Source organism: Armigeres subalbatus, chromosome 1 (genome assembly GCF_024139115.2).
Source record: "Armigeres subalbatus isolate Guangzhou_Male chromosome 1, GZ_Asu_2, whole genome shotgun sequence".
NCBI classification, from domain to species: Eukaryota; Metazoa; Arthropoda; class Insecta; order Diptera; family Culicidae; genus Armigeres; species Armigeres subalbatus.
The window spans coordinates 135468583-135496120 of record NC_085139.1 but is presented as its reverse complement, the minus strand read 5'-3'; the positions used below and the strand labels follow the sequence as shown (position 1 = coordinate 135496120).

At 41.6% G+C, this 27538-nt stretch overlaps 1 protein-coding gene across 1 annotated transcript; it reads left to right on the top strand.

The window, feature by feature from the left end:
- On the top strand, positions 1-27026 carry LOC134206577 (protein RUFY3-like). Its single transcript, XM_062682304.1, has 10 exons — positions 1-66; positions 718-747; positions 1013-1499; positions 10629-11062; positions 11124-11383; positions 11451-11709; positions 11777-11917; positions 12690-12787; positions 25990-26206; positions 26267-27026. The coding sequence occupies exons 1-10, from the start codon at positions 1-3 to the stop codon at positions 26672-26674; spliced, it is 2400 nt and encodes a 799-aa protein (XP_062538288.1). The 3' UTR covers positions 26675-27026.
- Positions 27027-27538: the final 512 nt, after the last annotated feature.

The following is a 27538-nucleotide window of genomic DNA, read 5'->3' as shown; positions in this document are numbered from 1 at the left end:
ATGGATACGTTTCGTGCAGGTATGCGTAAAAATTTGCTTGTCTACTCGCCAAAGTTTTTCGCTGGTGTAAGTAGAAAGCGTAGGAAAACTCACTTGTGTAAGACCGAGAAAAATCGATAAACGATTCGTAGGAAGTTTCAGACGTCTGATCCTGTTGTAAGGCGAATTGAACAGTTTCAAATGGAGATTTAAATTGGTTAGGAGGCATTTATCAAACAGCATCGACCGAAGCAATGCTGTTCAAATAGAGCGATAGCAGCAGTTAATCAAGATTGAACGATATGCGTTCTATTAGTTCGATTTAAAAGTGTTGATTCGATAGTGTTGTTCTTCATTGAAAGCTTTGCAAATTTCAACCATACGGAACTGTTAATCTCTTGCTGTTGAATTGGTGATCAAATATATCACAATCTAGCGTTAAAGACTGCATAATACGCAATATATTTACTTGCTGTGTACTGAATCAAAATGCATTTGTGAAAATCTATCTGCACCTAATGTCGCAGCTGTGCACCCCTTCGTATGTTCTTTAGTTGAGCATGAGTCATAAAAAATAGCTTTTGACGGTGTCGTCGGTTAGCTGTCTGATGCGGTTGGAATAAATTAAACGACAACGAAATCTCTAATAAACTGCATACAAGAATTGTGTGAAAGAAAAAAAACAAGTGTTCAGGTCATCGTGTGACGAAGTGAAAAATAAGTTCCGTCGCATTTAAGGTGAACAAAATTTTCACCACGAATCGCAATGTAAGTATAGTTTTGAACATACATGTTCAAAGAAAATCAATTGTGCTGTTCCTTACCGTACCAAACGATTAAGCCATCTTATCCAGATGAAATTTACCTACCGTGCAAAAGTATCCGGAATAGATTCCCGAAGCGGTCAAATAAATTTTCTGGTTATCGTATCGTTATGATATCGTATCCCCAAAATTTGAAGTCACAACAACTTTTCGTATTGTAAGGAACAGCCAGGAACACAGGAATCACTCAACCAGTCCATATTTTCCAGACGAAAGTGCGGGCGCTAGGAATAGCGCAACCGAACAACCATCACCAGACCGGCGGTGGCCTCAGTGGCTCACCGGGCGGAAGCAAGCTGGCCGACAACGGTACCATCACCCTGCCGAAGCCGATTCTCGGCGGCGGCAGCTCTTCGTCGGCTAACAACGGTGGCGGCAGCTTGGCAGCCGGAAACCTAGGAGGTAATGGTACCGGCGGTTGCAACGAGTCCAGTGCTCAGGACACGATTTATCTGTGCAATTTTCGCGTGTCGGTCGATGGCGAGTGGCTCTGTCTGAAGGAGCTGCAGGATCTCGACATAAAGGACGGCACGCCCGGCCTCGGTGGTGGCAATGGCGGAAGCGGCGGGGCCGGCGCTGGCAGCGGCGGCTTCGGCGGCAACGGTGACGGTGATGGCTCGCTCAATTCTTTCGGTATCATTGAGAACGTAAAGTGCGAAGAGAAGATTATCGAGCGCGATTGGGTTAACTACTACTGTAGGTGCTATTTATGGATATGATTAGTTAATTTATTGTTTGATGATAATGAAAGTTTCTGTTATTCTGGTTGTTCATAGTTTGCGATGTTAGATACTGAAATAGCACAACTCTTCGACAGAAATGGTTCACGATGGAATTGGTAACAAACAATCAATGATGCAGCATACTCACGAGCGGAATTTTCTATTTTTTTCTAACAAACTGAATAATGAGTTTGTTTATAATTGTGTTTTCAAACATTGTTTATATGTTTCATACCATAGAAAGAATATATAACTTTGTCTTTGTATGATATTGGCAACAAATTAGATTAAAGCTAATGGCGGAATCTAAAATAAAATATTTCAAACGTCATCGGAGTAACAATGCGTTTAGAAGGCCAAAATCTAGTGGTGGAAAAATAAAGTTGTCAACGTTTTGAACCTGTGTTATTTAAACGGGTTTCAACACACAACAACACATTTCATATAAAGTGCAACAAAATTGCGACTGGCCCAAGTACATTATATCAGTTTCCAAGGCATTATTACTGCCGATGACGGTATTGTTTTTATATGCTTCATTATGTGGTAATAGGAAAGTAAAACAAGTATTTAAACTTTTTAATTTTATAAATTATTTCTTGTGTAAACTCTGTTCTAACTAAACTGGGAAATATATTCTCTCTAGTATGAAAACTTTAATTTTCGTTCATGCTGCTTCTCGCTTTAATCAAAAATCTCATATTTATAGGGGAACTGAAAATTTCATTTTCCATCTCATGGCTACAAATTCATTTTGGCTACATTGTAAAAAAAATTCTTCACGTAACAGTTTAGAACATATATTTTGTATGGCCCATAACTTACAAATCAGTTTTCTAGCTATTCTGGAACATGATGGAACATGAATTTACTTCGCTGATTAAAATAACCCCGGATACCGCGGTGCTCATAATGTGAAAAAAAATCATTGCTTTTGTAATGCATTCCAATAGATAGTAGGGAGTTTGATCCATTATTAATAAGGTACCCCGGGGCAAGTGAAAATACGGGGTAAGTGGGTACTATGGCTGCCGATAAATAGGTGAACATTTTTAATAGTAACAATGTTCTATGAAGATGAAGCAGAATTATCAATGATGTCGCCTGACACAAAAACATTTGGAATCAAAACCATTTGCGGCACCATACTAATGGTATTGTTAAATCATGACTTTAAACTACTGGCAAAATCTATTACTTTTATTTTAATTCAATGGATTTCCAACAAAATAGTCGTTTCTAAATTCATCATTGATGTGGAAAGTGAATATTTTGAGCAATTAAATAATTGTGTGTCATCAAAAACGATTTAAAAGTTTTGATTAAAGCCAAAATCTGCAATTTACATTTTCTCTGGATTTTTAACATACATGGGGCAAGTGGGACATATTTGAACAACATTTTCGATAGAGCCATTTTACCTGTTTTTAGATTGTTGTCTAGTGAAAAATAACTTTGACACTCGTATATCATATGGATCTGAATCAAATGCAGTTGATATCGTTGGTTTAGTTGTAAAGAAGTAGTGTACAGTTGATTTACCAGATGCGTATTTTACTTTCTGAAAATTATCTCCCTCATGGAAAAGAGCAATGGTTATAACTATGCAAAATTTTCCGTTTACAGTGCAAACAATATATTTATTCTACAATAGATCAACAGGTTTTGTCTTGTGTTTTGTTATTTTTAAACTTCGCATCAGATTAACCGATCTTCAGATAAATACTTAAGACATAAATTGGCCATTTCGTTCTATTATAAATTTACAACACCGCCTGAATAAAAACGTTCCTTTTGAAGTTTTAATTTATGTAATAATTTGTGTTAAACAGAGAAACATTCATTCGAAAAGTGAACAAAGATTTGCTTATCTCCTCCATCTTACACATTTGGTAAGAAAGTAAGCTAATGTAAAGCCAGACAACAGACAATTAAACAGTAAACCGGCTGTTGTCTTGTTTATATATCTGCTAACATTTTAATCCCTTTCTTTTGCCAAAAACAAAAGTCGGACAATCAATAAACCCCCATCCATGATCTGAAATACTACGACTCGGAAATTACATGAACATTATATCTGCATTCTTCAAATTAGTTTCGTTCGACAGTGTAGAGCAGAATAGGTCCCACTAGCCCCGTTTGAAGGGGTAAGTGGGTCCCGTAGGTAAATTTATTTATGTCATTACCAATATTTTTGTAACTGAATAAATGGCTTACAACACGTCTACACTTCAACAACGGAAGCATATAATGATGTATCCGTGGTTAATGTCCTGAAATACCCTGTTTTCTAAGTATGCGTTAGCGATTTTGCTGAACTAGCGTTTTTTTAGGTCCCACTTGCCCCGGGGTACCTTAACATGATCCTATATTATTCAAATTCTGAATCTGTACCATTTCGCCGAAAGACATTTCGTCGAATGACATTTAGTCGAATGACATTTGGTCGAAAGGACACTACGTCGAACGGACATTTGTTCGAGTGGACATTTAGTCGAAATCACGTAGGTCGTAGGACATTTGGTAGAAAGCGGATTTTCGAATTTATAATCTTGGTACATTTAGTCTTTAGTACGTTCCGTCTAATAGTTATTTGAAGGAAAAAACTTTAGCCAATAACGATTAAAAAATAAATTATTTTTTCCGGTGTTTCTAAAAGTCATATAACTATTGCTCCAATATTGTCCAAAGAAAGATAGGTTCAAACAAGAATAATACGAAACGGTGAATATTCCGAGATTATTCCAGACTGGATATTGACTTCGGCGAACCCCTCTAACCGACTACATTGAATCTATACCACTTGGCCAATGAAATGTAGTCGAATGATGCTTCGTATAGTCGAATAGACATTACTGCCGTTATACAATGTTATTTAACAGTTATAAACAAGACAACATTGGAAATCCCAGCAAACATGCGACAAATATGCCTATGACGGCCAATAATTAACGAATTATGGTTGAAAGACAATTTTATACTGAACTAATCTATCTACATATATAATAAAAATGAAATGGCCTGTGTTCGTATCCGCATAACTCGAAAACGGGTGAATGTATTTTCTTCATTCCATCAGCAGATATATTTGCCATAGTTTCCGACGGGTTTATATTCCCTCACGCGAAATTACGAATAAGGTTGAACAAATCCTGAAAAACTAAAATTTAGAATCGTATGGAAATTTCACATGGGCAGTTCACATCGCGCATTTTGCCTACTATGCAGGATAATGTCTGCAGGGTCAACTAGTTATTGTATAAATAGTGGAAGAAAGAGTATCAATGAAAGAAATAAGTAAATCATTTTCATTCGACCAAATGTCAATCAATGAAATGTTCCAAAGCCGACTGTGATGAAGTATTGGCAAAATAACATTGATATAATTGGTTTTTGACCATGGGCTGAAAAACAGGGTTACCAGGGTCTCTAGAAGTTTCTATTAGCTCAGGTGAAAAATCCTCATTAGCTTCCGTACTCGTTTCTTCCGCTACGGATTGAACTTCCTCACATCCACTGAATTCCTCTAATCAGTTTATTCATGTATCTTGTGGATTATTTATTAAAATTTGTCCTTTCGACTAAATGTCTATTCGACCAAATGTCCATTCGACTAAATGTCCATTTGACTAAATTTTCATTCGACTAAATGTCCATTCGACTAAATGTCCCTTCGACCAAATGTCCTTTCGACTAAATGTCATTCGACAAACTGTCCCAAAGCCTTAAATTCTCAGAATGGACGTTTTGGCTTAATCTTTGCCTCCCAACTTTTCTTGTTCAACCACTTTTTGATTTGTTGTTCGTCAACGTCTTTTCATAACCGTGTCATGAGCCATATTGATATATTGGAAACTAACATTAGTTGAGTGATTTCTGACTTCTAGCCGAACAGGTTTACGGTCGAAAATGTTATTTCACCGAACAGGTCATTTGGCCGAAATGGCGCTTCGCGTACAGGTCATCGTTCGTAAATGTTATTTGGTCGAACAGATTATTAACGACAAATGTCGCTTGGCGGAACAGGCCATACGGCCGAATATGTCATTTGGCCAAGGTGAAAAGGTATTCAACCGAACAGGTCACTTGCCCGAAATGCTCATTTGACCAAACGGGTCTTACGGTAGAAAGTGTCTTTTGGCCGAACGAATCATACCGGCGCAAAGTCAGTTGGCCGGGTCATATAACCGACAATGTTGTTTGGTTGAACGGCCCAAAAAATGTCGTTTTCTCGAACGGGTAATTAAGCCGTAAAACCCAATTAGTCCAACGAATTTTCTGAAGAAGAACATACATTCGACCCAATATGCCGTTTGTCAAAATAGGCCATTTTGGATTGAACCGAATATAAGAGTCTTCTCCATTCGGCTCGGTCCATGGCTACACGTCGCCAACCACGCAGTCTACGGAGGGTCCGCAAGTCATCTTCCACCTGATCGATCAACCTTGCCCGCTGCGCACCTCACCTTCTTGTGCCCGTCGGATCATTGTCGAAAATCATTTTCACCGGGTTACTATCCGACATTCTGGCTACGTGCCCGGCCCACCGCAGTCGTCCAATTGTCGCGGTGTGAGCGATAGATGGTTCTCCCAACAGCTCATGCAACTCGTGGTTCAATGGTTCATTCGCCTCCTCCGCGTACCGTCCGCCATCTGCACCCCACAATAGACGGTACGCAGCAATTTCCTTTCGAAAACTCCAAGTGCGCGTTGGTGCTCCACGAGCATCGTTCAGGTCGATCGGAGGTCTTGCGGAGTCTAAAGTACGTACGATTTCCAGCCACTATGCGTCTCCGAATTTCTCTGCTGGTATCATTTTCGGCAGTCACAAGTAGCTCAAGTACACAAATTCTTCTACCACCTCGATTTCGTCACCACCGATGTAAACTTGAGGTGGGTGGCTCACATTGTCTTCTCTTGAACCCCTTCCTATCATGTACTTCGTCTTCGACGTGTTGATGACTAGTCCGATCCGCTTAGCTTCCCTCTTCAGTCTGATGTAGGCTTCCTCCATCTTCTCAAAGTTACGTGCCATAATATCTATGTCATCGGCGAAGCGTTTATCCGGAGATCCGTGTTCGTACATTGGCTTCCATAGCTTGAATAGATGATGTGTGAGCACGTTGTATTTGCAGCATTCCTGCAGTACTTGGCGAATGGCAAACACCTGGTTCCTGATGGAGCGTTCGCCCAAAAAACCCGCCTGGTACTGCCCCACGAACTCCCTTGCAATTGGTGCTAGTCGACGGCTTAAAATTTGGGAGAGTACCTTGTAGGCGGCGTTCAGCAATGTGATTACGCGGTAGTTGCTACAATCCAGCTTGTCGCCCTTTTTGTCCACTCCTGCGAAAAACATTTTCCTCCCAAATCTTGGTAATGACCCAGTGCAGCGCTCAGGCCAGTGCCTCACCACCGTGTTTAAATAGCTCTCCTGGTAGTTGGTCATCCCGGCCAATCTTTTCCTGGATTTCCTGGAGATCCGAAGCCGGTAAAATTATGTCCTGCGCGCGTTCTCCCAGGTCCATCACCGTACCATATTATGGCACGTAACGCCATCTTCGTCTGCCATTCAGGTGTTCTTTGTAGTGCTGCCGCCACCTTTGGATCACTTCAAGCTCGTTCGTAAGAAGGTTCCCGTTTATGTCCTTATACATATCAGGCTTTGGCACGTGGCCCTTACGTGAACGGTTCAACTTCTCATAGAACTTCCGTGTGTTATTAGCGCGGTACAGTTGCTCCGTATCTTCACGGTCTCGATCTCCCTGCTGGCGCTTTTTCCTCCGGAAAATCGAGTTTGGCTGTTCCGCGCCTGTTTATATCGTGACTCGTTCGCCCTCGTGCGGTGTTACAGCGAACTCGCCCATGCTGCATTCTTCTCTTCCACTAACTGCTCACATTCACCATCATACCAGTCGTTTCTCTGATCCGGGGGCACCGGTGCCAAGTGCAGCGGTTCCGGTGCTACCAATGGCGGATCGAATATCTCTCCGCCATCTTCAAGAGACGCTGCGCCTAGCTGCTCTTCCGTTGGAAGTGCCACTTCCAGCTGCTGCGCGTATCCTTGGGCTAGTCTACCGTCTTGTAGCCGCCCAGTGTTAAGCCGCGGCGTCCAACTTCGACGCATGTTGTACACCGTCGAGAGTTTTCAGCGCAGGCATACTGCAACGAGGTAGTGGTCGGATTCAATCTTCGCACTGCGGTTAGTGCGGACGTTTGTGATGTCGGAGAAGAATTTACCGTCGATTAGAACATGGTCGATTTGGTTTTCCGTTTATTGGTTAGGTGATCTCCATGTGGCCTTGTGGATATTTTTTCGGGGAAAGAAGGTGCTTCGGACTACCATTCCGCGGGAGGCTGCGAAGTTTATGCAGACTATCCGGTCCGATGACCGGTCTACACATTTCCTCCCTTCCTACCTGAGCGTTCATGTCGACGATGACGATTTTGACGTCTCACAGTGGGCATCCATCGTATGTCAGCTCTAGTTGTTCGTAGAACGCTTTTTTTCTCGTCGTCGGGTCTCCCTTCGTGTGGGCTGTGCACGTTGCTGATGCTAAAGTTGAAGAAACGGCCTTTTATCCTCAGCTTGCACATCCTTGCGTTGATTGGCTGCCACCCAATCACACGTTGGCGCATCTTACCCAGCACTATGAAGCCGGTTCCCAGCTCATTGATGGTGCCACAGCTTTGGTATGAGGTAGCCGCTCGATGCCCGCTTTTCCACACTGTCTGCCCTGTCCATCAAATCTTCTGCAGTGCCACGACGTCGAAGTTACGGGGATGTTATTCATTGTAGATCATCCTGTCGCAATCTGCGAAACCTAGCGACTTGCAATTCCATGTTCCAAACTTCCAATCGTGATCCTTTATTCGTCGTCTAGGTCTTTGCCGATTATATCGAGTCGCATTATCTCTTATATTGCTCGTAATTATTGGTTTTCGAGGCGGCTTATTGGGCCTGCGCAAACCTCCTGTCTCGTCGGAGGGCCGTCGTGTCAGGTCTGTTTTGTGTCCCATCTGACACCAGGACTTGGGCGGATGCTATGGTGAGGCCTACTTGCGGATACATGTAGCTTTTTATAGGAATTTAAAAGGGGTCACTGTCAAACCCCACCACATCCTAGCCAAGCCCCACAACTCGCAGATGGCCTGGGGAGGGATCGTCAAGCCCTTGGACATAGTCCCTGCTGCTTTTCGAGGGAACTCCATGTGAAACTTCCGAAGGAATTTCTGGAATGATTTCCAATGGAATTTCTGGAGGAATTCCCAAAGGATTTTTTTAAAGGAATTTTTGAAGGAGTTCCTGGAGGATTTTCCGAAGCAACACCTTGAGGAACTTCCGAAAGGTTTCATGGAGGAGTTTCTGATGAAATTATTAAGCAAAGTGCATAAAGAATTTTTGAATTTTCTGGAAAAATTATGAGAAAAATTGATAAGAAACATCTGGAGCAAGTTCCTTATGATTTTTTGGAGGAAAACTGGATGGAAATTGAAAAGGTAGTTCCAAACGGAACATCTAGAGGAATATCTCGAAAAACTTCAGGAGGAATATCCCATGATTTTAGTAGATATATAGAGCTTAGAAAAAAAAGTACGTACACATATACGAGGAAGGCAAAAATTATCAAGGACATCTGTTTTTCAATTTTTTTTTAGACAGCATGAATATGAAAGCCATGAGATGAAGAACTGAAACAGTAATCCCATAAAATATTCCGCGTGCAACAAAATACAACCAAAATTGAGATATAGAAATGCGCATTGTGCTTATTTTTGTATCGATGCAAATTATGTGTAGATAGTTTATGTTTGGGAAGATCTAATAATTTCACCACTCAAGCTATAACTGGTCGGGGTTCAGCCAAATCGCACCAAGCGCCAAAGGAAAATTACCGATTTTCCTGCTCAAATTTTCGTTAAGCAGATTTAATTGATCGCAAATCGTATCGGATATGCCTTAACGCCATAACTGAGGATATCCTACTCTACTGCAAATGTACGCTTAAATTAATATGAAACTATTTCCGTTGTCATTGTACGATCAAAATATCACAAGTCAGTCGAAAAGCCACTTGGTGCGGTTTGGCTGAACCCCGACCTAATATTGTTGTGTTAGAAAAATTGGTAATTGATACATTTGGAGATCTCTAGCATTATTGGCGTGGTGTAATTTATCGATCTTCCCTTTAATTAATTAGTTCAAATTTTAGCCTATTATCGTTTATCAACACGCTGCTTGAACGCACCACCCCGCACATAATAATTCAAATCCAGTCGAGTATTCGACTATGGTCCAGATGTTTTATTCAGCTCCATATCTATTATGGGTTGAACCATCTGCAACGATCAGTCCAGTTGTTCTTTCCTTTAGTGGAATTACTAGCTCGTGACATTTGTAGGGTTCTTCTCTTAAAATATTTGCAATGCAGTCCAAAACCTGGGGGCCAAACCAATGCAGTCCAAAACCGAACAGTTACAAAACAGATCATGCTGAAAGTAATTGGGTTCAAATCCCAGTCCCATTGAAGCATTGCTCGACTGCCCTGTACTGTACATAAAAGTATACGTGGAAGCAACATGATATATGAATGCATAAACGATAACTTGGCTAAGAAATCTTACAGTTTAAACTGTGAAAGTGCCAATGAATTGTAAACTGCGACACGGGAATATAAACAACATTTTGGAGTCTATTCATTCTCACTACCCAGCACCATTGCATATCAACAAATTTGGTATCTATTCAATAGATTAGTTGTAGAAATAAATTTCATTGTTATTCTGTTGATCTTCTATATAATGTATTTTGTATTAAAAAAGCACATCCTTAGATCACATTGCTAACGAGCTTGAAATGTCATTTTAAACTGAGTTTTATTACAATACGTTCGCATTATGATATATTCAATATTGAATCATTATGCAGAGAGAGAAAAAGTTCAACTTTCAGAACTATTCATGCGGATTACCAGGTGCAGAAACATATGCATTCTACACAAATCAAGAGTGTTTCTCAATAGTCATTTAATTTAAGATTTCCGCTATACCGACATGAACGCATCCCTTGATTGTCGCCTCTCGCTTTGATCTTCTCTTGTTATAGCCCGCGACCCAGCCTCGATTGAGCGCAGCAATTTGGTAAACATATGCAAACTCGTGGTGAAAGAACTTCTCGAGCAGTCAATTCGTTTCGGCCGAATGCTGGACTCCGACCATCTCCCGCTGCAGCACTTCTTCATAGTGTTGGAACACGTCCTTCGGCATGGTCTTCGACCGAAGAAAGGTTTACTCGGGCCCAAGAAAGAACTGTGGGACATACTGCAAAGCGTGGAGCGGTACTGCCTCGAGGCTCAGGATATTACGTCGTCGGTTCGGGATCTTCCCACGGTACGAACACACATGGGTCGCGCAAGGGCATGGCTGAGGCTAGCGCTCATGCAGAAAAAGCTAGCCGATTATTTGCAGGTGCTAATTGAACATAGAGATGACACCTTGGCTGAATATTACGAACCACATGCGCTCATGATGAGTGATGAGGTAGTTTCCGTTTTAAGTTCGCTTCGAAAATGCATTCATTCTTAGGGAACATACATTTCAGGTCATTATCGTCATTGGCATCTTAGTGGGGCTTAACGTGATCGATTGTAACCTTTGTGTCAAGGAAGAAGATCTTGACTCACAACAGGGTGTAATCGACTTCTCGCTCTACTTGAGATCGAGCTCACGTAATAGCCCAGACGATGAGAATAACGGTGGAAATGGTGCTGCAAATGCTATCGAGGGAAATCCGGCAACCGGCGCCATGACGGCCGTGCTGGACCAAAAGAACTACATCGAGGAGTTGAACCGACATTTGAAGTAAGCTCGTATTTTGTTATGCGATTTCATTCGGTCTGCAACTATAGCGTACAATTATTTTCCCCAGTGCGACGGTGGCTAATTTACAAGCCAAAGTAGAATCACTCACAACGACGAATGCACTAATGAAAGAAGATTTAGCCATCGCCAGGAATAGTTTAATGGCTCTTCAGGCAGAAAACGCTGCTCTGAGGCGTGCCTCTCAGCATGGTCAGCCATTAGATGATAAAACAAACGTTCTGGATCGATTCGATCCGGAGATGGCGGAGGCACTAGCAGAAGAGCGGAAGAAACGCCAGGAGATCGAGAAAGAGTTAAATCTTCAAGTGAGCTTCAAGTTTAGAATTGCAACATAGAGTTAGATAACATTTAATTTAATTTATCCAAAAACAGGTATCATTGAAAGCAGAAACCGAAATGGCAATGAAACTGTTGGAAAAGGATATTCACGAAAAACAGGACACGATTGTTTCACTCCGGCGACAGCTTGAGGATATTAAGTCCATTAACTTGGACATGTATCGCAAACTACAGGTATTATAACTTTTCCGATCTGTTGTTATTTTCATATGTTTACCTCTTCAGTTATTATTCTCTGCCGTTGAATTTGTTAGCCTTAATCCAACCTTCCCATTGAAACCAATAAAAATTAGGAATGTGAATCGGAGCTAACACAGAAAGGTGAAATGGTAACCAGGCTGCAGGTCAAAGCTTCACAGATAGGAAAGATCCTCTCGAATCTGGAAAGGAAGGGATGTGATCCGATGACAGATTCGCAGATCAGTACAATCACGTCATTTACCAACTCCAGTCTGTCGCCTCCGAACAGTGCCGGAACGAGTGGTCCCCCACACAAGAAGGCGTACCTAAAAATTGGCACAATTCCGCCTTTCAATGCCAACAAACTGCGCAAATCGCCATCAGCAGGAGTAACGAAAACGTCAGAATCCAGCGTGGCTAAACCGAGCGAGAAATCCAAGACTGCACCAAGCTCCGCCGTAGATGGCGACAACAAGTTGATTGAACAGGCTCAGGAAGCTTCTAGCAATCAATCGGCTATGGCTGTTGAGAAAAGCGAAACTAACTAACCCATAAAATAATAGCCTCAATGTCTTCGACAAATTTTATCTTCAGCAGTAATCAATCTGTTACTCGATAGTTTAACTATAGCTAGATTTAGATTGTGGCTGCAGCAGTCACAATGCAAATGTAATAGCGATTATTTATTCAAAAGATCAAAACAAAGTCTAAAATAAAACCATTCTTTTCTATATAACAAATAAGCCCGTTATGTATTCTTCAACAGGAATGCGAAGCATCATTGAAGCACAAAACAGAGCTAATGTCACGCATGGAAACGCAGCGAGAGTCGATGGCCACGGCCATAGCGCAGTTGGAGAAAAAGTATGACATTTATTCAGATAACTGTAACATTATATTCCGCTTGCCATATGTGTCAAGCTTACTTATGGAACGCTTAATACGCTTTGGTTATGTCTTCGCCTGAATTAGATGAACTACGATTGCATTGACTTGATAAAATTAGTATTCCTCTTTTCATACATTCTAAGCTTAATAAGTGAATCGGTTGACCAACCAATTTCATTGCCACCTCGCCATATCTGATACGCAAAACCAGGAAGGGAGTGACAAAACTAATTGAAAATTATCAACCTTGTGCCATTGGCTCGAAAAAGTTCTACCGAAAGAATTGAAAATTATTATAATGTTTTAATTTTCCATGTTTCTATTTTTCTCAATGATTAGGAAAACTCGAATTAAAAAATTCCAAAGTTCTAGGGCAAAGTTGGAAAATTCAAACAGATTAGAGTAAAGAGTAAACGGAATGAACAAAAAGTATTGTGAACTGAGTTTACAACGCATTTTTTCGATAATGTTTTTGACGGTACACTGTGATATGCCTAATATTGAAGGCCGTCGAAGCGCTGTTTGCAAAGCGTCTTTCGGAATGGCTAACTTTAAATGAATGCTAATGACCTGCTTTGATGCAAAAGTTCGTGTTTTTGTAGAAATCCACGGCAGGTTTTGCCATCCATCGTCGTAGGTGCTAAAACCAACGAAAGCAACGTCCATTTGTTAGAACTCCACTGTAGCAGAACGTTTCTCCTGAGATTATGATTTGGTACGGATGAGTTTGGGTCTCCTGTTAGCCTTGCGTGCAAAGGCGTAGGATTGTCAATCCGGAGATGGCGAGTTCGATTCTCGGTCCGGTCCAAGATGTTTTCAAGTGAGAAACATTCTCGACATACATACTTGCCACACAAGATACATACTCATGCAATGGCGGGCATAGAAAGCTTTTAAAATAACTGTGGAAATGCTAATAGAACACTAAGTTGAAAAGCAGGAAAAATTCCGGTTGGAATGTAAAGCTATAGAAGAAGAAGAAGAAGAAGAGTTTGGCAAAAACGTGTCTCTTTAATTGGTTTTCTAGACTATGACGAAAAGGTTTTTTTTTTTTTGTGTCTTTATTAAAGAGACTTTCAGCCCGAGGCTGGCTCGTCTCCGGGAAATGACGAAAAGGTGAAAATGCCTGCCTTAATCTTACATGCGTTTCGTCAGTTTTGGAGATTAATTTTGGCTTTGACTACTTTCGCGCATGGAAGCCTATATATACGGTCAGCGGTGAGTAGTAAGCCAGCCACTGCTTTCGATTCATTGGAATAATAAGTAAATACCAATTACATCAAGAAATTTATAATTGTCTGAAAACGGATGTTTTTCTTTATGAAATCTTTTGTTTAGTGTAACATATTTTTTGTGTATCATTCAAAAAACAAATGTATAATAGAATTACATTTGGAATTAAAACTCTACCCACTGATCAACTTGACCGTCAGTAACGATAAGCGTATGTACATGCTCAAAAATCCCTAAGGTTTCAATATATAAAATCTTCCTGGAAAATCATTGGTAGTTGCATGACAACAAAATGTTTTTAAATTTGCATAATGTATTGAAAGATAGGAGAAACAGATTATTAGTATTCTCAATTCATAACTATGATCATTCAGAGAATGCAATTCCAACAAACTAATGCCACATCATAAAAAATAAACAATTTCGACATTTATTTACGATTTTTTTATGCGATGTTAAATCATTGACCTTTCCCGTCAAAAATTGTCTCAGTCAATTCTTTGGCACATTTGAGTACAACTGTTCCAAAGGACACATATTTTTAAAGCCTCAAAATCCAAAATAAAAACTGAAAAGTGCTGCACGTGGCTTACACACCGCCCTGAAGGATTGGCCTAATGGTAATCCAGAATCGGGCGAATGTTAGACCAAACTTGGAAAACATTACTTTTTTTTATTTTTGCCTTTCTTGTATTTTGTTTTAAATTTTTTAAAATAGTTACCGGCGTAAAAATATGGCTTCTTTGGGAAAGTTTTTCTTAAATAGATTGAAGAATCAATTGACCGAATAAACCAATTTCGACGGAGAGGCCAATTAGATTTCATTGTTACATGATTGATTACATTTTCAATAGAACGGGTTATATGATCATCTATGCATGGATCATGGGCTGTGTGGTGGATCTTTCTGGAATTCTGTGAACCATATTTTTGGAGTACAATAAAATTGTGTTAATACATGAACGGAAGAAAACAAATACACATTGAAAAATATTTGTAGGAGGGTCTCATGCGATCGGAAATAAGGCAAGCGTGGTTTATAAGAGATTACCTATATAGTATTGAAACTGGCGTTTATGCCATTCCATAAATTAATTAGGTGCTATTGATTCTTTTTATGTATTTATAATTGTATAAAACATACGATCAATATTTATTTGAAAAGTGCGGTAGGTTCCATAATATTTGAATAAACAAGTTCTGCTGATTGCATTGAACCGTGATTTCGATGTTTATTATTGAAAGAAACTACTTAACACCCCCATGCAAATAGTAATTCGTTCTACAGTCGACTCTCTACATCTCGATGTTCTATATCTCGATATCTCTCTCCCTATGTCGATGGTTTCCTCAGTCCTTTCAATCTACCTACACATGTACATTTGGGCTTTCCATATCTCGATAACCTCCTTATCTCGATATCTCTCTATCCCGATGTGTTCTGATCATATTTTGTTCAGGATTCACTATCCTTATGTCGATATGTTCAAATTTTGAGGCTACTACACCATCTGGAAGATAACAAACACATCAACAACAGGAAACGCCATTTGTTTTTTTTGTCGTTTTTCATGGCAACGAGCTTTTTTTGAATCTAGTACCTATTTCAATTTTCCTCGATGGTCCCTTCAATATCGAGATGTGGAGAGGCGACTGTATCCAATGTTATGTGCTGCTCTCGATACCATGTTGTTGATTTTTTTAAACCAGATGTTCCCTGCAATAAATTGTTTTCCATTGTTTATCATTTTCTACGTTTTGACAGAGCAAGTGACCAGTGTTGGTAAAAATTCAAAATCTCAAAACTCATGGATGATTCAAATCAAGCGTGAGTTGAAACGCACCCAACTCAGCACCTAAAAACTCATGGATGAGTTGAATCATCCATTTGAATCATCGTAGGTTTTCTTTTGTTCTCCTTCGTTAAAAACAGTGAATTGACGTTTGTCGTGTAAAATATTAGACACTTTTTTATGTATAAGCAATAAATTGCCCCCAAATTGATTTCAAGTGCGTTTTTAAACCAAAATGATTTTTTGGCAAATGAGTGAAATGATGCGTTTTAGCATGAAAAACTCAAGTGTGATGCATTCCTTTAAAATCGCAGACGATTTCGATCGCACGGGAGCGCTCGTTGATTGAGATTTATGAGTGATTTTACCAACACTGCAAGTGACTTGAGCAACTCAGTTGGTTATTATTAACTATCCTTTCGTTCAAGTGAATTGAACGAAGATCTGGGTAAAGTTCCACGAGTTTCCCCAGAACTTTTAGAGTCGTCAGGTTCTCTTGCACCGCGTTCAGCCAGCTTGTTCGTGGTCTTCTATAAAGTCGCAGGTTTCTATCCGGTTATCTTTTCTGTTTCATATTGTTTCGAGCTGCGGAACCTATAGCAACACTCGTTGGGCCCCATACACGCTCCAACATGTTGTACTACTTTGATTAAACCCCAGGAAATTTGGTTCGGTCGGAGTAAAGTCATTAGGCCGAATGGCCATTAGGACGGATGAGAAGTGGGGAGTGAGGAACGAAGAAGGAAGAAGGAAAAAGGAATAAGGAAGCAGAAAGAAGAAAGAAGAAAGATAGGAAAAGGAAAAGGAAGAATGAAGATGGAATAAGTAAGAATGAAGAACGAAGCAGGAAGAAGAAGGTAGATTGAAGAAGGAAGAAAGAAGTAAGGAAGGAGGAAAAAGGAGAGGAAAAAAGGAATAAGACAAAAATGAAGAAAAAAGGAGAAGGATGTAGAAAGAAGAAAGAAGGAAGAAGGGAGAAGGAAGAAGAAAGAAGAAAGAAAAAAGCGAAGGAAGAAGAAAGAATAGAGAAGGGAGAACGAAGAAGAAAGATTAAGGGAGAAGGAAAAAGAAAGAAGGAAGAAATAAATATGAAGAAAGATGGAAGAAAAAAGAAGAAGAAATAAGGAAGAAGGAAGATAGATGAAGGAAGAAGAGAGATAGAAGAAAGATGGAAGAAGAAAGAAGGAAAAACAATAAGAACGAAGGAAGATAGATGAAGGAAGAAGAGAGATAGAAGAAAGAAAGTAAAGGAAGAAGGAAGAAAAAATAAGGGCGAAAGAATAAAGAAAAATAAAGAAGAGGTTTGAAAGTATGAAGAAGGGAGAAAGTAAAGCGGAGATGAAAGAAGAAACAGCAAAAAACAAAGAAGGGAGAAGAAATAAGGAAGAAGACAGAAGGAAGAAGCAAGAATGAAGAAAGAAGAAGCAAGAAGGAAAAAAGGAAAAAGGATAAGGAAAGTTTTGCAAGTTCTCATTCTAAATGGACATTCGGCCTAATGACCTTCGGCCAAATGGCCTGACACCTTTCTGAATAATGTGGTGGATTGATTCAGCTGCTAACTCCCAAGTTTGAAAAGCTCCGGGATCTCGGCCTCCCCAACAGCTTTACTATTTCTCAGCTCAATTAGAGCCTTCATAACATCACCCATCGTTGGTGATTCCACAGCTAGGCCGTTGTCGACTATGTCCACTCTGTTTCTCAATACAGCTTCATTTTCACCGTTCAACCAGTCATCAAAGTGCTCCTTCCATCTGGCTCAACAAATACCTTGTATGTCTGCTGATTTCCATCCCGGTCATTGCACATGGCGGGCACTAGCACAGTCTCGTGCCGCGCACGCCATTGATAGTTGCTTGAACCTCCATATATTCTTTCTATCCATGTTCTCCTGCCCTTCTACTATCTCACTCTCTTTGTGTTGCCTTTTCTAACTGCGGTGAATTCGTTTATCTTCTGTTATTGCTACACTGCACCGTTCTCTGTTGTATCGAGTACCAGCCACTAGATTCAGACACCTAGCAGCGTTTTTATCGTCGATCACTCGTTTGTACTCTTCATTAAACCAATTAGAGGCCTTTCACAAATTATGTAACGCTGTTGGAGGAGGGAGGGGGTCAAGCCGAGAGTTACGATCAATTAAAAAAAATAAACCTTCCATACAAAAAAGTGTTACGAGAGGGATGGTGGGGGCCCAAAATTATCAAATTTAGCGTTACGTGATTTGTGAGAGTTGGCTTATTCTTTCCTCTCGTCCTGCTTCTGGCAGTATTGTTCAGCAATCCCTTCAACTGCCAAGCATTGGATATTGAAACGCATCGATCTGTTATTTCCTAAATTCGTTACGATGGATAGTCGCGCTCAAATTTTTTGCAACTACAAGGTAGTAACCAAATCTATGTTTGGACCTCTTGAGGACCTTACATCTATAACGTCTGAGAATAGCCGGTTATCGATCAGGTTTATATTTGAGCAAATGCGGATATTCTTGCAAGCAAAACAGGCACTGCAGACTATTATTGATGATAGCGGAATGAAGACTATTCGTACCAATGACCGTTCGCATCTCCGATGACATTCTTTACGACGTGTGTAGGTCGGGCTTATCGGGCTTTTAGCTCATTTGAGCATATCAAGACAAAATTTTCAAAACGACTTATCTGCTTTTGTAAACAAAGATTCAAACGACGATTTGACGAATCTGCTAGCTCTCCCACGAAAACCAAGGTCATCAACAGGTAGCGGAAACCTTCACTTACCTATTGGTGGTGTTGGTTTGCGTGGGAGTGCTATCAGATTCGTCAAATCGTCGTTTGAATCTTTGTTTACAAAAGCAGATAAGTCGTTTTGAAAATTTTGTCTTGATATATGCTGATCAGGCTGTAGTTGAAACATTTACACATCCCCAACACGCAAATGCGGTCACTTATCCACTGGATTATTCACTTTGTCTGCTTCCCGATCACCATGAACTTCAATCCACATTCTGCTCTGTTACCGCGGCTATAATAGATGTGATACTTGAATTAAATCTCGTTTACTTTTCAAAAGGACCTAAGAAACATTTTTTTCATGGATTAATTTGAATATTGGAATCAACAGACCAATAAGAAAGCTTTTGATTGCTGTATTCAAATCGATTCATGAAAAAATGTTACTGAGGTCCTTTTGAAAAGTTAAGCGAGAAATGTTTAGCAGTAAGTTCTTTTCTTCGGTTATTACATTACTATTTTATAGGTATTTCAAAGTTTTCATTTAAAAGACTCTTACATCTTATCCTTATCCACAATTCCTATATGTGATTTGTTTTATCTTACATTTATAATCTGATAACCTATCTACCTATTTGGGGTTGTTCGAAAATTACGTCCAAGGTTTGAGGGGGGAGGGGGTCTAGAATTTGTGACGGTTTGTGACAGGGGGAGAGGGGGGGTCTCGTCTTGTGTTAGATTATTGTGAAAATAGTGTACGAAGAAGACGAACCATCATATAAATTACAGTTGTACGTACAGGGGGAGGCAAGGGGTCATTGATTTGAGACAGATTGTGTCAGGAAGGGGGAGAGGGATTACATAAGATAAGCGGAATACAGATCGAAGAGATCGCTTCTCAAGGTGCGTATCGAACTATTTACGGTGGTAGTTTAGTCAATCAGACTGTTTCAATTTTAAAATTTCTCGGGTACTTATTCAAAAGGACGTATGTGATTTTGTAAACAAAGATTCAAACGTCGATTTGATGAATCTGATAGCACTCCCACGCAAACCATCACCACAGACAGGTAGGGGAAGCCTTCGGCTACCTGTTGGTGGTGTTGGTTTGCGTGGGGGTGCCATCAGATTGGACAAATCGACGTTCGAATCTTTGATTACAAAATCACATACGTCCTTTTGAATAAGTACCCGAGATTTAGTTAAAAAATAGGGGGGAAGACGACTTTGGCAGGTTTTGTTCTATTATTGGCAGGGGGGTTTTTGTCGACCGAATTTTATGAAATTTGGCCACAATATTCTTTGATATGCAAAGAATGTTTAGGCCATATTTGAGCCATAGTCAGTCATAAAAAACCCCCTGCTAATAATAGAACAAAACCTGCCAAAGCCGTCATTCCTCCTAGCTGTACGGATTTTGACCCTTTGATTCAAAATCCGTACACGGTGGACGGATTTTGAGTCAGGAGTAGTTGATTTAATTCATTATTTTATCATGTTTTTCGTAGTTTTTAATGAGTGAGTTTAATGTGAAACACTTTAAAAGTAGAAGCCTTCATGCTGCTGTGTCGACGACAAATGTTTTATTTACATTCGATTCCTATTTTCGAACAACGTCGGGTATATGCGTGGAAGTCGACGGAACGATTGGTTCGATGAAGAGTGCAGACAGATTCTGAAGGAGAAGGACGCAGCGCGGGCGGTCGCGCTGCAGCAAGGTACCCGGCAGAACGTGGAGCGTTATAGACGGAAGCGGAGACAGCAGACCCGCCTTTTTCAGGAGAAGAAACGCCGCCTGGAAGAAGCGGAGTGCGAGGAGATGGAACAGCTGTGCCGTTCTCAAGATACACGCAAGTTCTATCAGAAGCTCAACGCATCCCGCAAAGACTTCGTGCCGCGAGCCGAAATGTGCCGGGATAAGGATGGGAGCATCTTGACTGACGATCGTGTGGTGATCGAAAGGTGTAAGCAGCACTACAAGGAACATCAGAATGGCGCTGAGAGTACAGGCACTGAAAGTCTGGGATATCTGGGATAGTCAAGGCAGTCAGTTCAGCGGACGATGGAAGCCAACCAGCCCCCACCTTGAGGGAAGTTAAGGATGCCATTCAACAGCTAAAGACCAATAAAGCAGCTGGTAAGGATGGTATCGGAGCTGAGCTCATCAAGATGACCCCGGAAAAGCTGGCCACTTGCCTGCACAAACTGATAGTCAGAATCTGGAAAACCGAACAGCTACCGGAAGAGTGGAAGGAAGGGGTTATATGCCCCATCTACAAGAAAGGCGACAAACTGGAGTGTGAGAATTTTCGAGCGATCACCATCCTTAATGCCGCCTACAAAGTGATATCCCAGATCATCTTCCGTCGTCTGTCACCATTAGTGAACGAGTTCGGGGGAAGTTATCAAGCCGGCTTCGTTGACGGCCGCTCGACAACGGACCAGATCTTTACTGTACGGCAAATCCTTCAAAAATGCCGTGAATACCAGGTCCCAACGCACCATCTGTTCGTTGATTTCAAGGCGGCATACGACAGTATAGACCGCGTAGAGCTATGGAAAATTATGGACGAGAACAGCTTCCCTGGGAAGCTTACCAGACTGATCAAAGCAACGGTGGATGGTGTGCAAAACTGTGTGAAGATTTCGGGTGAACACTCCAGTTCGTTCGAATCGCGCCGGGGACTAAGACAAGGTGATCGACTTTCGTGCCTGTTGTTCAACATTGCGCTAGAAGATGTCATGCGGAGATCCGGGTGTAACAGCCGGGGTACGATTTTCAACAGATCCAGTCAATTTATTTGCTTCGCGGATGACATGGACATTGTCGGCCGAACATTTGCAAAGGTAGCAGAACTGTACACCCGCCTGAAACGTGAAGCAACAAAAGTTGGACTGGTGGTGAATGCGTTAAAGACAAAGTACATGCTTGTGGGCGGAACCGAGCGCGACAGGGCCCGCCTGGGAAGCAGTGTTACGATAGACGGGGATACCTTCGAGGTGGGGTGGACTGGTGGTGAATGCGTCAAAGACAAAGTACATGCTTGTGGGCGGAACCGAGCGCGACAGGGCCCGCCTGGGAAGCAGTGTTACGATAGACGGGGATACCTTCGAGGTGAGGAATTCGTCTACCTCGGATCCTTGCTAACGGCTGACAACAACGTTAGTCGTGAAATACGAAGGCGCATCATCTGTGTAAGTCAGGTCTACTACGGGCTCCAGAAGAAACTGCGGTCGAAAAAGATTCGCCACCGCACCAAATGTGTCATGTACAAGACGCTTATAAGAACGGTTGTCCTCTACGGACATGAAACATGGACAATGCTCGAGGAGGACTTGCAAGCACTCGGAGTATTCGAGAGACGGGTGCTTAGGACCATCTTTGGCGGTGTGCAAGAATACGGTGTGTGGCGGCGAAGAATGAACCATGAGCTCGCCCAACTCTACGGCGAACCCAGTATCCGAAAGGTAGCTAAAGCCGGAAGAGTACGATAGGAAGGACATGTTGCAAGAATTCCGGACAGCAACCCTGCAAAGATGGTGTTCGCTTCCGATCCGGCAGGTACGAGACGGCGTGGAGCGCAGCGAGCGAGATGGGCAGACCAGGTGCAAAACGACTTGGCGAGCGTGGGGCGTATCCGAGGATGGAGAGATGCGGCCTCGAACCGTGCATTGTGGCGTCAAATTGTTGATTCAGTGTTATCTGTTTAGATGTTAACTAAATAAATGAATGAATCCGTTTACAGGGAGGGTGATTTGCTTGTAGACAGCACGCTTGTAACGGGCGGTTTGGTTTCTTTAACGTCAACAATTTTGGCGCCACTCTCGGAAAGGAAGGTTTTAGACGCACGGTTAGAATCCGGCCGGAGACTCTCGTCTCCATTGTGCTTGTTACTCATGCAAAAGCCGGCATAGAAAAACTTTCAACTAATAACTGAGGAAATGCTAATAAAATACTAAATTGAACAGCTAGCCTAGTTCCAAATGGAATGTAGATCCATTGAAGAAGAAGATGACTACTTTTAGCAACGCTTGGTGAGAACTCAATATGTTTATGAAGTCGCTATACCTAAAATATAAACCACCGGTGAGAAGATGGGGCGCTATCCTAAAATAGCACTCGGGAAGGAGCGCTATTATAAGAATAGCGATGAGGACTCCCGAGAAGGTACGTACGTACACACGGTCAAGCAGTTTGACCAACATTGACTCCACCTCTCGTTTATTCAAACATCCATCAAGTTTTACCAACAGCGACACGAACAATTAATTTATTCGACCAACAACACACGAACGACCGAAGCGCCAACTTGAGCACCAACCATCAAAAAATATCGACAATCTTTATCTGGTAACTAAAATATCTTTTACTCAAACCAAAATCAAACCGTTTTAATTTTTTCCAACCGAGCCGCCAACTGTCAAATGGTTGTTCGAACTACTTCACACACGGTCAGACAAAGCAGCAACCGAAGCGTTTTCTTGGGGGCGGAGTCAATGTTCGTCAAACTACTTGACTGGTGTGTACGTTGCATAATACACTAAGCAACCCTCTCTGCCAAAAAAAAACAAGCAAAATTAATCTTAGATAAAAAAATAAAACTTTCAACCCACTATTTAATTTAAAAAAAAAAAAAATAATTAATCCACCTAGCAGCGATGACGCCTTTTTTCGTGCATCATAAAATGTATTTTAAAAATCACGTTAGAAAGATTTTAAAACCACTGTAGGGGTCTAGATCGCATTTTTTCTATAATTTAGCATGTTTTTGCATATTAATGCATTATTGCCATCACTCTCGAATTTTTTTTCCGGTTTTGAAATTTTTTTTCCAAGAGAGGGCCTTTGGCAAAAAACAATGATTTTTAATCCCTAAATAATGTCCGATCGGGCTAAACTATATTCAAGGGCTTTACCCCTCCCTCCGCTAGCCGGCCCTATCAAAGCGACCGTGTACCGCTCAAAACGCACAGGAGACCAGAGAGTGCCAATTGGAACATTAGAATCAATACCAGTGAGATCCTAATTATGGCATTCTGGCCGCATGTTAACGGACCTTGTCTTGGATGTCGTAATATTGTGAAAGCAAGGACTGGCAGTCTGATATTCTACTCTCTTAGTAGAGTCAGGTGACACTGACTTGAAACGGTGAGTGGGCTAATGGCTAGCCTATCTGCCGTCCCCTAAAACCGTGGCGAACCTTGTAGCACGCTATCCAATCCTGCCACCAAGCTTTGCCTGCTGGATGGGAGAAGGCTCAGATGCCCTTTACCCGCAAAGAAAGCTAAGGACAGAGACGAGGTCTTGTTGGTGAAAACTGATAAGGATAGGTACGCCGAAGTCCTTAAATCGATGCGGATGGCCGAAAAGCTTACGGCGCTGGGTCGGGACGTGCGAAGTGTCAGACGAACCCAGACCAGTGAGATGATCTTGGTTCTGAAACGCAGAGCGCAAGCTAGTAGAACGGACTACAGGAAGGTGGCCCAAGATGTCTTGGGGGACGGCGCGGAGGTGAGGTCGTTGGTAGCGGAAGTAACTTTGCAGTGCAAGCAACTGGACGAGGTCACGAACGCGGATGAAGTCGTCTCTGCAGTCAGAGACCAGTGCGGTGCAGAGGTCGAGAAGACTTCTGTACCCCTAAGAAGCGGTCACTTTGGCACGCAGGTAGCCTACCGTAGGCCACTGGTTGCGGAAGCCAAATAGGTAATGGAGTGAGAGAAGTTGAAAATCGGCTGGTCAATATGCCCAGTGAGTAAAATCCAGCCGCCTTAAGTGGAAAGGTGCTATGGGGCCATCCACAAAGTACGTGACGCTACTTGGGGGAAGGTTGAGTTTTGAGCAGCATGACGACGCATACAAAAATTTTCGGAGTTTAATACAAAAATTGTGACGGTGCTTAGAGTTGGGGCACAAGTTCTACAACTTTTGGGGCCCAGGCCCTAGCAACCTGTGTCGTCGTTTTGTTGAGGAAGGGCACAAGGCGCAGGGATACGATAAGGCACCAAAGTTCCTCATCTGCGCCAGCAAAAAGCAATTGGGTGGCGAACTGGTGTAGGATGGCGGTTATTTGTCAAGATCAATAGTGTGTTCTATTGTACCTGCTATGGCCCACCAAGGTGGCTATTAGAACAATTCAACCAGATGCTTGATAGGTTATCCTCTGACCTAGTGGGTGGGAAGCCGGTCGCCGTATCAGGAGATTTTAAAGCTTGGGCACTGGGGTGGGGCAGCCGTTGCACAAATCGAAGGGGTCAAGTGTTACTAGAGGCGCTAGCGAACCTCGACGCAGTGCTAGTCAATGATGGTTCCGCTAGCACGTTCAGAAGGAACAGGGTAAAGTCATGGATTGACGTAACGTTTGTCAGTCCTAGTCTGGCACCAGACTTGGACTGGAGGGTGGATGAGGATTACACCCATAGTGATCATCTAGCAATTCGCTTAAAGGTCAACTATGGCGTGCAGCATCCGAGGTCCGGTGATCCCTGTCAGGTCCGTGGGTGAAGGACCAATCACTTTGACAGCGAAGTTTTAACCGCGGCCCTGGGACTGGAAGCCAACACTGAAGATCTAAGCGGGAATGCGTTGGTAGCTGTCCTATAACGCGCGTGCGACGCCACCATGCCGAGGAAAGCCCTGCCGAGAAATGGCAGACGCCCGGTATACTGGTTGAGTCCCGATATTGCGGCCCTTCGATCAACCTGCCTCAAAGCTAGACGAAGCATGCAACGCGCGATTTATCTGGGAGCTCATTTCCGGCTGGGACTGTTTGTCCAGGCTCAAGTTGCCGGCAATGATGTATTGACCTAAACTTAGATGTGCTACCTTAATTAATATATGGACATGGATCATCCTTGTTGATGCTTCATTGGTTTGCGACTTTGTAAGAAAACTTAAGACATGTCCTCTGTGGGAAAGTCTTCTTCCGATACAAAAAAAAATGCGCACATTTTGATGATCGTTTTGATCGCGAACAACAAGCCAACCAATTGCAAGGTGCGCATAACACACTTTTGTGTTGTGAATAACACTGTTTAAATACTCTGTAATTTTAGGAGCGACAATGCTATTGCATTTGAATACACTCAATGCAACCGAATAATTTATAATCGTACAGCCAATGTTTCTAAACCATTAAAAGTTTTTGCAATCGATAGAAACAAAAAGAAAAGCCTAGCGTTTCATAAGTATTTAGCTTGCATCTATGTATAGAAGAAAACCTCATTAGTTTTTGCTTCAATCAATCTAACATCACCCAGAATAGTTTCATCGTTAGATCAAGATAGTTAGATTTTACCCAATTTTGTTTTGTGCTGTACAGTGGCGAAAGACTATCTACAAAATTTAATTTATTTTGCATTTTACAGAATATAATCAAGATAAAAATACTCAATTTTCCCCTATAATAGTTTATACTTAGCGATTCTAACTTAATCTACTTTATAGATACAACTCGGAATCAGTCAGCTTGAACGCCCTACAGGATACTTCGCAAGCGCTGTCACTTCAAGTAGTTTCTTGTGAGCAACGAGCTACACGTGCCGAAGCCGACTTGCGTATTGAGCGAGAATGGCGGACCGCAATGCAAGAGAACGAAGTGAAGCACAAAGAACAGATCAGCGCTCTTCAAATGGAACTGCGGCAACTCAGTGATGATTTAAAAGTTGTTCATCGAGTTAATTAACATATTTGACATGCGTTTCACAAATCTTTTATTTTTTAGTTACGCGATCGTGACAAAGCTGAACTTGTAGAACTTCGCAAGCAATGGGAGGAAGACCAGCGCACTCTCGAAGAGCTGGGAGTTCAACTCAGTTTAAGTAAGTTGCAGATTTCGGACTTGAAGGAGAAAGCAACCCACCACAGCAACGATGAGAAGAATGGTTCTGATGCGAGCAACGGAGCCGGATCCTGGACTCCAGATAAAGGCGTATCAAACTGTAAGAGTTGCAGCAAAGAGTTCAGCATGACCCGCCGGAAACATCATTGTCGTTGCTGTGGAAGTATTTTCTGTTCTAGTTGTTCCGAACACGTGGCTGTGATACCGGGTGAAAACAATGGAAAACCGGCGAGAGTTTGCGATTCCTGCTGGCAGAAATTGGCAAGTAGCACCGCTCCTGTTGCCAAATAGGAAATAAATATTTAACTAGCTAAGTAGAGTAATAGATCGAAAACAACAGGACTTCCTCATTGCTTCTTTCGAACACGAAGTTGCAGCAACGTCCAAAAGTTCTTAAGAAGGGCTGATTTTCGAAGGCCAATGCCTCTGCAGTGCAAAATCAAAGTGTTTAACATGCCTTATTGACAAATCGTATATAGAACACATTTTAAACAAATCACGGAACAACGTCAGAATTATTGTTTGTAAGATAGAAGAAAAATATTTAACTGTTGTATATGAATAATTTATCAATTTAATTTAGAAAAAAAAACAGAAATAAAAGTTATGATTGCTTATAAAAAAACTTGAAAGTAAAGGCAACAGACATAGTATATCCTTAATCCATTAGAAAGTCGAAATGATAAAGTTGTATTTTTTGCAATAAGCCGATACAACCTATGCAACGAAAATCCAACTTTTCAAGTCATACATTCCGGTTTTCAACTTACCTGAGTTTTTAAATAATCAAGTGGTGTTTGGAATGTGATTACGAAACGATGATTTTATGTTATTGATGTTCAATGTCTGCTTGTTTGTATGTAAGAATTCATTTAAAATATTTTTTTAAAATATATCACACACAATCACACAAGATAAACTCATTTGTAATTAATGGGTAAGTATCCCTTGAGCAGTACAGAGACTCCCTGAATCAAACGGCCTCAGGGTCGGCACGCTCACCTCAAGAAACTCGCGGACAGGTACTTCTCGCACTCAAAAGTAGGAAAACCACAGTATTTCTACAACAGGACACTTTATTCGGCTTCTCTTTCTCCTTATCCCTTCGTAACACTTCCTAACCCTTTTCTTCCCACTTCCTTATTCGCTACTCTA

Bases quoted from the DNA above. Each gene is read 5' to 3' on its own strand.
- LOC134206577 (XM_062682304.1), top strand. From the start codon at position 1: ATGGATACGTTTCGTGCAGGTATGCGTAAAAATTTGCTTGTCTACTCG. The intron at 67-717 runs GTAAGTAGAAAG...GTCGCATTTAAG, and splicing joins CGCCAAAGTTTTTCGCTGGT to GTGAACAAAATTTTCACCAC. The intron at 26,207-26,266 runs GTTGTTCATCGA...TTTATTTTTTAG, and splicing joins AACTCAGTGATGATTTAAAA to TTACGCGATCGTGACAAAGC.